Here is a 10683-nt window from a genome sequence, read left to right on the forward strand (position 1 = left end):
ATCCTAGTCCCCTGATGGGTGTTTAATTTACAGAGTCAGCCATTCAGAGGAAGGAAGGAAGGAATTTTTAATAGTGAGAGGGCTTAAGCTGCAATCCTGTACATGCTTACCTGGGAGAAAGTCCCGTTGAACTCAGTGTGGCACTTCTGGATAAACAAGTAAGGATTGCACTGAAGCTCACTATGCTAACCAGGCATACTTCTGAGTATACATTATTAGTGTTTTACTCTCTGGCTCACACCACATAATTTAAGTCTACTCTTATTTAAGAACAAAAGACATGTCTGCCTAGATTGGGCCACCGTCCTGCTATCCTGCTGTGGTTTACTTTTGGTCAATTTTGCTCTCTTGGAAGCTTTTCATACTGTCACGTTGGACACTTTAACCAAGAACAGGCAATCTGTGGCCCTCTGGATGCTGTTGAGCCTACAGTTCGCATCACCCGCCCTGACCATTGCATTGGCCATGCTGACAGGCTATGGGACCTAGGAGTCCAACAACATGTGTTCCCCATGCCAGGCCTAAACTTTCAGCCAGACTTCCACTGCAGATAGTTACATTCCCTCCAGTCCTACCAGTGGAAACCATTTCTCCTGCTGCTGGGGTTGCTGCCTTCAGCGTAAGTTTCCAAAGACACCTTCTGTTAGGCAGTGGTACTGGCATGCAGTGATCACATCCCACTAGTGTGTCTAAATGCTGCCCAAATTGAACACACCTAAGGGTTGGTACCTGGCACATTTTTAAAAATACATCCATGCAGTTCTCTAAATCTTTTTGTAGGTTATAAATGTGAGATTGACCCACATTCATCAGCTATCACCTTTTAAAGAGAGATGGTCCGTATCTTATTTCTGCTATGTATCTGTTGCTGTGTCCTGGATTTCTTACCCATTTAATTGTCACAGATACAGTGTGAGTAACCTGAGGCTCTGAACCCTTCTGCTATCTGCTGAGCTTTGTTACGATAGGGAGATTCAGCCCCAGCACATGAGCTCTTTTCTAAAATTGGTCCCTCTCTAGGTGATGGTGTTTTCACAGATTTTTTCCATGGTGAAAGGGCAGAATGTTCACTACCTGCTTTTTATGTTCTGTGATTTTGAGATCTTCGAAAGATTCCACCAGACATGATCAATCTAAGTCCACCAGGCTTGATACCTTATTTTGTTTTATTTATATTTCACTGCCCACCCCATTTGACTGAAAGAACTGTCAAGGTAGCAGCCAATTGAAAGCTACAATCCTTTGCCTGCTTACTTTGGAGTAAGGCCCAATGAACAAAGGAGGAGTTTCGTAGCATAGGATCAAGCCTCACATAAATGAACAGTTATTGGCTGGCTCTGCAGGGTAACCAGTCACAGCTAAGACATCCTTCAGGGTAGGAGGGCTGCCTTGGTCTAGCCCAGGTGTAGGGAATCTTTGGCCCTCCAGATTTTGCAGAACTATAATGCCCATCATCCGTGGCCCTAGGTCACACTTGCTAGGGATGATGAGTGTTGTAGTTCAGCAACAGTGTGGAGTGCCACAGTGGACCCAGCCCTGTCTTCCCCTTAAGAGGCATCAGTCAGAGCCTATTTTCTCCAGGTGCTGTGAGATGGTGGGATGTGCCCAAAAGTGCAGTAGTTGGCAGTTTGGGCTCACCATGTATGCAGAAAGTTTGCATTTCTGATGTTCAAGAGCTGTACCATATCCCTGAAAACACAGGATTCAAATTACGACACAGCTGTATTTGTGGGGAGGGCATTGGTGTTCATTCAGATTGCAAATGGGTACCATGCAAAGCATGCTCCACCACTGAACTATAACTCTTCCCTTAAAAATGTTTCTAGTCCTCATGATTAACGACCAGAGTTGAAATAGGAAGCTGCCGAGTCAGGCCACTGGTCTATCCATTATACACTTAACTGGCAGCAGCTCTCCAGGGTCTCAGATAAAAAGAAACCTTTCCTTCTCTACCTTGCTGAGGACTAAAGTGAGCACCACCTGCATACATGCCTATCTGTAAAGCTGCTTTTTCCCACGTCTTCATTTTCACTGCTTAGGACTCAGTTAAAAAAATTAATAATAAATAAATAACAAGACCGTTGCCGCTGGGCATGTACAGAGTGCGTTAAAGCTCCGCCCTCCCGCATGCGCACGGGAGTGGAACCGGCTTCCGCATGCGCAGTGAAGGCAGACTCGCTCCCTTGGGCGGGGCAAGGGCGCTGACGCGTTACGCACGGCGGGTGTGGGGGCAGTCGCGCGCATGCGCAGCGCGGCTGGGCAAAGCTGCTGCTGCTGCGGGAGCTGGCGCTGCCGGGGCCACGGGCGCCATGTCGGGTCGCTCGGTGCGGGCCGAGACCCGCAGCAGGGCCAAGGATGACATCAAAAAAGTTATGGCGGCCATCGAGCGCGTCCGCAAATGGTGAGGGGACGGGGGGAGGGGCCGCGGGTGGGAGGGGCTTGGCGGCGGATCAGCCAATCCTCGGCGGCTGCGGCCTTGGTGACAGTGGCCCAACCAACCGACGGCAGCCGTTTGGCGCGATGGGCGGGGCCTTCCTGAAGTGGCCAATCGCATTGTGCTTGTTGTAGAGGTGGGGTTGCGGGGAGAGATGTGCTTGGCGGGGCTGCCGGCCAATCATAGTTCAGGGGCGGGTGATGCCTGGCTGCTAGGATTGGCGTGACGCTTGGCCAGTCGCTCCGCAAGGGACCAGGAGGAGCGGGGGACCCAGTTGTCATGGGGACTGGCTAGTCTACCTGCCGCGGACTGACCCAGTTTGCTGGAGAGAGAAGCTCTTGCTTAGTTGGCGTATGCCGCTCAATTTGCACATGCGTTCCTTGCTTATTTACATATTTTACGCTTTTTTCTGAGCTCCTTGCCCTAATGGTTTCTACAATACTCCCAACAGCCTTGCGAGGCAGGTCTGGGGGAGGTGGAAACAGTACGTAGGCATTTTATTCCTTATCATTGCCTCAAATGGAGCCTCCAGAGAAAGGGGCAATTTACCTTCATGCTCTGCTTTTCATGGAAGGCATGGGGCTGCTACTACTGGGAGTTCATGCCGGGAGCTTTTCCCAGCCCTACTTGGAGATGCTGCCAGGGATTTGAATCCTGAGCTAAAGGCCACTGTTGCAGCTTTATCTGCGATTATGGGGGCAGCCAAAGAAAGGGCCTCATCTGATGACCTGAGACCTTCCTAGATGACTGCTTTCTTACCAGGATGGTAGCCTGGATGGGCATACCTGGGTCTGATGCAGCAAAGCAGTTCTTACGCTCCTACTTTGTGTTAAGTCAGTAGCATCAGGTTCCTTTTAGCCAAGGTATAACCCTGATTGGGGCATGGGGACTGCTGTTTATCCCATTGCCTGAGCCTGCCAGAGAGAGAGAAAGAGCTCCATAAAGCAGAGACACTGAATCCTTTTAAATTCCCTGTGGAAAACCTTCAGGTGCCAGTGGATACCAGAGGCAAAAGATTGGGGTGCCCTCTTGACCTTTATTGAGTAGGCTACATTCTGGCCGTGCCAAAGTCAATAGGTGCCTCTCTCCATCCAAGGCAAGTGAGACGCATCATCATAGTTCAAGGACACATTCAAGGCAGGTAGATGTGCTCTGGGAGAGCACGGGCATGACCAGGAGCAAAGGGCGAGGGGCCAGATTTAGCACACAGTCCTACAGTTCCCAACCCATGCTGCACAGTTTCTCCCTGGCCTCATTGCAGCCTCAGAAGGCAAAGGCAATTGCCCAGTGGGAGACACGTTGGCAGGAGTAGGTGGTGATGTTCACCTTCTTCATCGTTGTGGTTGCACCTAATCTCTTTCATTATCCTGGCTCAGGGAGAAGAAATGGGTGACGGTGGGAGACACATCCCTGCGGATATTCAAGTGGGTGCCTGTTGCTGACAGCAAAGAGGTGAGGGGATGAGCACCAAGCCCTTCTGGGGAGCAAGAGAAGGAGGGCTGTCTTCCAACACTAAACAGGGGCTTGGAGGAGCCCCCTCTTTCCCCCTCCCCATTGTAGGCATATCCAAATGAAGCATCAAAGGGTCACTTCTGTCTCCTGTGGATGCAGGAGGCAGACCAGTGTGGCTGTCTGGTGTTCGATGATGGCAATTTTGCCTAAGTGTTCACTTGATTGTCTTGCTTTGCCAAATGAAGAAGACCCTGCATTTGTTTGGCTCCAGTTTTCCATTCTACAAATACCATTTTGAATTTTATTCCTGCCTCCTTGGGTGCCCAGTTTTGCATATGCCACAAACATCATCATCATCATCGTGATTACTATTATAATTCATTATTAATATCTGCCTTTCCGCCAGACAGGGACTCAAGGCGGCTTACACAAGTTAAAACAGATAAAATGAAATAAGCTTACAACATATAAAATATAATCATTAAAAACTAATCAAATTCTAGTAGGATTAAAACAACAGGGGGGGACCAAATGAATGAAATACAGATAATAAAAACAGCACAGCACTGTTAAAGCCCTTTCCTTTAAAAAGCAATTGGTTTTGATGACGATTCCCTCCAAGATTGGAATGGGGAACCCGTGGCATTCCAAATGTTGCCATCTCCCATCACCCTTGGCTGCTGGGACTCCTAGTTGTTGGGGTCCAGCATCTGGATGCCACCCTCTCAGCCCTGCTTTAAGTCCGAGTACCAGACCCAGGGCAGAATCTTCTTTCGCATTTGTACCCCCACAACCTCCAGGCTGATGAAGCACCACTGATGAGTATTGGGGCAGCCTTTATGGTTTGTCCTGTCCCAGTGCTGGCAGGGGAAACTCACAACCTTATTTTTCTCTTCCTTCAAGAAAGAGAAGTCCAAAACCTGCAGCACTCCTGCTTCCCGGGAGCAGAACGGCTTCCCAGCTGAAGGGGCGGCCAACTCTTCGCTCCTTCTGGAGTTCCAGGGTGAGTAGGCTGGGGAGCAAAGGGTTGCATTCTCTTGGGGGCAACTTTCTGGGGCCACGAGACAGTGGTGGGCAGGCCCAGAGACCAAAGTGGGTCGAGCAATTCATCTGATACTCCCCTTTGCCTGGTAGGATTTTGGCCATGCCAGAGTCAAAGGTTTCTACACACTCACACATCTCCATCCTCTCTCCAGGCAAGCCAAGAGGCCTTATCACGCTTCAAGGACACATTTCCAGCTAGGCATTAGCACTTGAGGAAGGCTTGTGAGGCAGGTGGCCCGGGCAACCTGGGAAGGAAGTGTAGCTTAGTGAGGCTCTGGAGGGCTGGATGGAGAGGCCCAGAGTTCTGCATTTGGCCATTATGTCCTCCTCTGCCTTCGACCTTGGCATGCCAGCCAAGCAGGAGACGTGGACCTGCTACAGTGACCTGTAAAACGTATGCCAGGAAGCAGAATTGCATCATTTCTCTGATTCTACATCATTGCGCCATCTCCCCCCTCTCCCAATAGTTTGCATAATCTACTCTGGTTTCAGCTGGCGTTCTGGAAGGGGGCAGACACTAATTGCTCAACCATCACCAGCACTAGAAAGCCTATTCAGTGCCCCTCGCTTTTCATTCTTGAGACTTTAGCCAGATGTTTCTGAGAATCTCTTCGCGTCATAAGGGTTAGAAACATTGTGCTTGCTTTTTAAAATGAAAGGCTGAGGTTCTCAGGAAACAAGATTCCACACCCAGCTGGTGGGTTTCAGTTCTGCCTTCTCGCAGAATTGCAGTTGGCCTGCTGTCCTGACCAGAAGACTTTCTCAGCTTCTGGCCATATGTCTGTCTGGGTGTCGTCATCCGGTTTGAGGGTTGGACTTTTTAATTCCGAGAAAAGGTGAGTAAGAAGCGACATGACTGAAGTTTGTAAAATTCTGCATGGCCTGAAGAAAGTGGATGGAGAAAACATTTTCTCCTGCTGTCATAACACTAGAACTCACAGACATCCAGTGAAGTAGAACATTCAGGACAGATAAAAGGAAGGACTTCACACGAGTTAAACTATGGAGCTCCCTCCCACCAGAGGCAGTGATGGCCACCAGTTTGAATGGCTTTAAAAGAGGTTAGGCAAATTCATGGAGGGAAATAAGGCTTTCAGTGGCTACTAACCATGATAGCTATGTTCTGCCTCCACAGAGGCAGCAATGCTGCTGAATCCCAGTTGCTGTGAGAAGATGCTGGATGAGATGGGCCATTGGTCTGATCCAGCATCATCATCTTATGTGTGCCCAGCTCAGTCTCCAGTGGGATCTCATTGAGCTGCAGCATTTGCATACCAGCCAATGGCTACTAGCCATGATGGCTGTGCATTCAGAGGCAGTGATGCTTCTGAATATCAGTTGCTGGAAAACAACAGGAGAGGAAAGTGCTTGGGTCTTGCTTGCTGGTTTCTCACAGGCGTCAGACTGGCTATTGTGAGAAGAGGATGTGAGACATTGACCTGACCCAGCAGGGCTCTCCTCATTTCCTTAGGGTAGGGAAGCTTGCGTATGCCCACAGTGGGAAGCCCCAAGAGCAACCCATTCCAAACCAGGTGGCATCTCAGGTGTAGGGAACGCAGACACAGGAGCCGGCAGTGCTGCTCCTGGCTCCAGCTCCTGAGGCAGCCTCTCCCTCCCCATGCATTTCAGATGAGAACAGCAACCAGAGCTCCCTCTCGGACACCTACCCACTCAAGGCGGACAGCAGCCTGGCCTCCAGCCCCAGCCCCCAGCAGAGTGAGTCCATGAGCCCCAGCCACGCCTCCGACTTCCGGGCTGACGACTCTCAGCCGCCCACGCTGGGGCAAGAGCCCTTGGAAGGTGAGTGGCTTAGCCCAAGGGGACTGTGGTGGGGCAGGGGAGGCCCATCGAGGGCGACCACTGCCCTGGAGGGGAAGGGGCAGGTGGAGTTGGGCATCTCCTGACAGGCAGCTTCTACCTGGGGAAAGGAACATTTACGATCTTCGTCTGGTAATTCTGCAGTGGTACCTCGGGTTACAGACGCTTCAGGTTACAGACTTCATTAACCCAGAAATAGTACCTCGGGTTAAGAACTTTGCTTCAGGATGAGAACAGAAATTGTGCTGCCGCAGTGCGGCAGCAGCGGAAAGCCCCGTTAGCTAAAGTTGTACCTCAGGTTAAGAACGGTTTCAGGTTAAGAACGGACCTCCAGAATGAATTAAGTTCTTAACCCGAAGTACCACTGTATAGCCATTCATTGAGAGGGATAGGCTGACTACCATATTCCATGCATTGGCAACCTTGAGACTGGACTATTGCAATGCACTCTATGTGAGGCTGCCCTTCCACTACCGAGCCAGGTTCAAGGTTCTAGTATTAATTTACAAAGCCCTGAACAACTTAGGTCCAGGGTACCTCAGGGATTGCCTTCTTTCCAAGGTTGATTATCAAGCTTCCTTGGTCATCCCCTGAGTTGATGAGGTTCATTTCCCAAGCTTTTAGTGTCATCACCTCAGTCCTGTGGAACTCCCTGCCACTAGAGATTCAGTGGGCTCCTTCTGTGCTAGCTTTTTAACACTTTCTGAAAACACTTGTCAACTCCTGTTTCCAGAGCCTGCCCTTCCGCCCTCTGAAGTAGCCGATGAGCCTCCAACTCTCACGAAAGAAGAGCCGGTTCCTCTGGAGGCTGAGGTAAGGATGGTGAGCCAGGCAGAGTTAATTGGCTCTCTCTGGGATCTAGGGTTCGGGGGCTGGAGCATTCTAGATCCACAGCCCAGAAAACTGATGTTAGTTCAAGGAAACAACGATGTATATAAAAAGCAGAATTCCTTAAATGCCAAGATCCAAGTTTGGGGCACATACTCTTTGGTGAGTGAACCCCAACAGAAATGTAAAATCACAAAACATGCAGGAAATAAAAGTGTGGAAATATAGGCTGTTAGACCTTTCTGGTATGAGTTCCAAAATTTCCTTCTTCCCCCAGCATAGGATAAAAGACTACATGCCTGATAAGCTAAAAAATAGTTTGCTTACAAGCTCTCCAAAGATCAGATTCATGTGCTTCAGAAAAGGTTTCACAGGCAGTAAAACTTAGCTGTTACAAAGTGGTGAAAGTTCTTAAATTATTGGTACAGGAAATCAGGAGTGGTTTTTGAGAGCCATGTGGCCTGAGCTCAGGTAGACTGAGGAGGAACAAAGGCTTAATTACCTGGTCCCTCCCAAAGTGAGCTAAGCCTGACAGGACAGCTTACTCTATGGTCTTAACCCCTTCATGCATTAATTTGACTTCAGCATGTTGCTTATATGAAGTTGGTTTTCCCACATGGAGATTCTGGAGAGGGTTTCCATTTGGGGAGCACGGCTGCAGCCTTTCTACTAACTAACTGAATTTATAGCCCACCCTGACTCAAAGGCTTAGAGAAAGTGACAGTAGTACGGTAGGTTTTCTTAATGCTCATAGCTCTGAATGAACCAGAGAATCATAGAACTGTAGAGTTGGAAGGGACCCCAAGGGTCATCTAGTCCAACCCTCTGCAGTGCAGGGGTCTCAGCTAAAGAATCCCTGACAGAAGGCCCCCTAACCTCTGCTTTAAAACCTCCCAGGAGAGTCCACCACCTTCCAAGGGAGTCCGTTCCGCTGTTGAATGGCCTTTACCCTCAGAAAGTTATTCCTATGGTTTATTCAGAATCTCCTCCTTTGCAATCAGTTGGCAGCCCTGTGCTAGAGAGAACAAGTCAGAGCCAGGCTCGGTATGTAAAGCAGCTTCTTGTGTTCTTCTCCTGCAGGTGCCTGGCACAGAGGAGGATTGCGGCGCGCCTCCGCTCAAGCGATTTTGCACAGACCAGAATGCCACGTGCCAGGTGGCCTCCGAGAGCTAGCCAGCTCGCCCGCTTCTGCCCCGTCCCAAGAGCCACCCCACCCCCAGGATGCCACTCTCTCAAAGTCGGCATCCTCTTCCACCTCCGCTCCCCTCCAAGAATCAACTTGCTGTTCCCATGGCCCTTCCAGAGGCCGCCTTTCTCCCCCTACCACCCCGTGCAATATTTTCCCGATGCCCCTCGGAGCCAGCTGGCCACATCCTCCCAACCCGCACGCCTAAAGGACAAGGCGTTGCCGGGGCTGCTCCTGTCTGCTTTTTAATTTGCCCTCTTTGTGGCTCCGGGGGGCGACCCCTTGGGAGGTTTCCGTAGGGAAAGAGGAGTTGTCAGCACTTAACGGGCAACCGCGAGGTCCACGCACCCCCTCTCCTCCTGCAGGGAGCGAACGACTCTCTTGCGAGGAGGGGCAGGGCCTGGCGGGGAGCCCAGCTGGGATGCTGTGCAATAGTTGTGGGGTTAAGCCATTAGCACTGGAGCAAGCCAGGTCTCTGCCCACCAAGCAGTGGGCCCTCGCTGGAGGTGGGATATGTTCGAGGAAGCCAAGGCTGCCTTGGCTGGGGTCAGGTGGCCAGAAGGCACCCTCCCTTGCCAGCGGGGCTGGCCTGGCCTTGGGGGTCAAGGAGGCCGCCCTGGGCACCAAAGGGACCCTGCAGCCCTCATGGCAGGAGCAGCTGCCACCGACCCCCACGGCCCCTCCTGCCTCTGCAGACCTGTCCCCCTCCGTCGCGATCCGCATGCGGAATGGAGTTTGCGATCGAGGCCCTGCTGTGGCGCGGAGTGCCCAGCCACGCAGGGAAGCAAAGAGATATTTTAGCACTGAAGAGAATATTTTTAAAATTAAAACTATTTGAAGTAATCCCTCTCTGTGTGTGTATGTGTGTTGGGAAGTGGCGGTGAGTGGCTTGGGCTTGGAGATCCTTTGCTAGATGGACCAGGCCCTGGCAGGTGGGGGAAAGGGGCAGGAGAAGAGTCCCAGCACAGCCATGGCCAACCTTGTGCCCTCCAGATGTTTTGGACTAAAAGTCCCAGGCAGCACAACCCTCACTCAGTCCTCAGCATTGGCTAATTAATCATCAGATTAAGACTACTCCACACCCAGCAGGGACGGTAGAACCTTTCGAACATCGAATATCACTGTGGAAAGGTTGCAATGTTCAGGGTTTTCTTCGCACAGCACATATTAAATGTGAAGCATTCTCCCTCAGGAGGCAGGGGTGGCCATCAACTTGAATGGCTTTAAAAGAGGATTAGACAAAATCATGGAGGAAGAGAGGGCTATTGATGGTTACTAGCCACAACTGCTATGCTCCTGGGGTGCCAGTTCCTGGGGGCCGAGCCCTTTTGGGTCCCCTGAATATGTTTGGCTTGGGGGCTGGGCCCCTCAATGTCCAAAAAGCACAGAGGCAAAACGTGGAGCCGAGCACAGCCAGTGGCCGGCTTCTCCTCCTGCTGCCACGGAGAGGAAGGAGAAGCCTTTTTTGGACTTATTTAAAGAAATATGAGTTTGATGAATTTGCGAGCGGGATTTGAAGTATGACCAACAGAAGGTATTAGAACTTACTGTAATATTGTTAAGACATAAGAGATGGAAGACGGTGCAGCAAAGGAGCTGAGAACAAAATCACCATGAAAAACGAGATGGGAAGTCAACAAAACTATAAACAAAATTATGTCTAGGAGTGTATATGTGGAAATTTTCTTGAAACTTAATCAATTTTTTTAAAAAAACATACAAAAAATATGTAGAACAAGCCTAGTAAGACAACAGCAAAGAATGCTGGCAGCATAACATCTTCAGGAAAACCTTAATACCGTTAGATGCCTGGGGGAAAGTTTTTTACCTGGTACAGAAAATACCAGGAATTCACTTCATCTCAAGAAACAAATGCTTTCTCCCCATGTAGATTAGATTTAATCTAATTAGTTGATAGGAT

General features: G+C 50.1%; 1 protein-coding gene across 1 annotated transcript; it reads left to right on the plus strand.

Moving 5' to 3' along the window:
* Window positions 1–2196: 2196 nt before the first annotated feature.
* BCL7B (BAF chromatin remodeling complex subunit BCL7B) lies at window positions 2197–9605 on the plus strand. The gene is made up of 6 exons (XM_053366865.1): window positions 2197–2401; window positions 3811–3886; window positions 4790–4889; window positions 6560–6730; window positions 7482–7561; window positions 8657–9605. Exons 1-6 carry the CDS (start codon window positions 2310–2312, stop codon window positions 8747–8749), a joined length of 612 nt encoding a protein of 203 aa, XP_053222840.1. The 5' UTR covers window positions 2197–2309; the 3' UTR covers window positions 8750–9605.
* The last annotated feature ends 1078 nt before the right edge of the window (window positions 9606–10683 follow it).

This window comes from Podarcis raffonei, chromosome 15 (assembly GCF_027172205.1).
Source record: "Podarcis raffonei isolate rPodRaf1 chromosome 15, rPodRaf1.pri, whole genome shotgun sequence".
NCBI classification, from domain to species: Eukaryota; Metazoa; Chordata; class Lepidosauria; order Squamata; family Lacertidae; genus Podarcis; species Podarcis raffonei.

Excerpts from the sequence above, each read along its gene's own strand:
- BCL7B (XM_053366865.1), top strand. The coding sequence starts at position 2,310 with ATGTCGGGTCGCTCGGTGCGGGCCGAGACCCGCAGCAGGGCCAAGGAT. Across the intron at positions 3,887-4,789 it reads CTGTTGCTGACAGCAAAGAG|AAAGAGAAGTCCAAAACCTG; the intron begins GTGAGGGGATGA and ends TCTTCCTTCAAG. Across the intron at positions 7,562-8,656 it reads CGGTTCCTCTGGAGGCTGAG|GTGCCTGGCACAGAGGAGGA; the intron begins GTAAGGATGGTG and ends CTTCTCCTGCAG.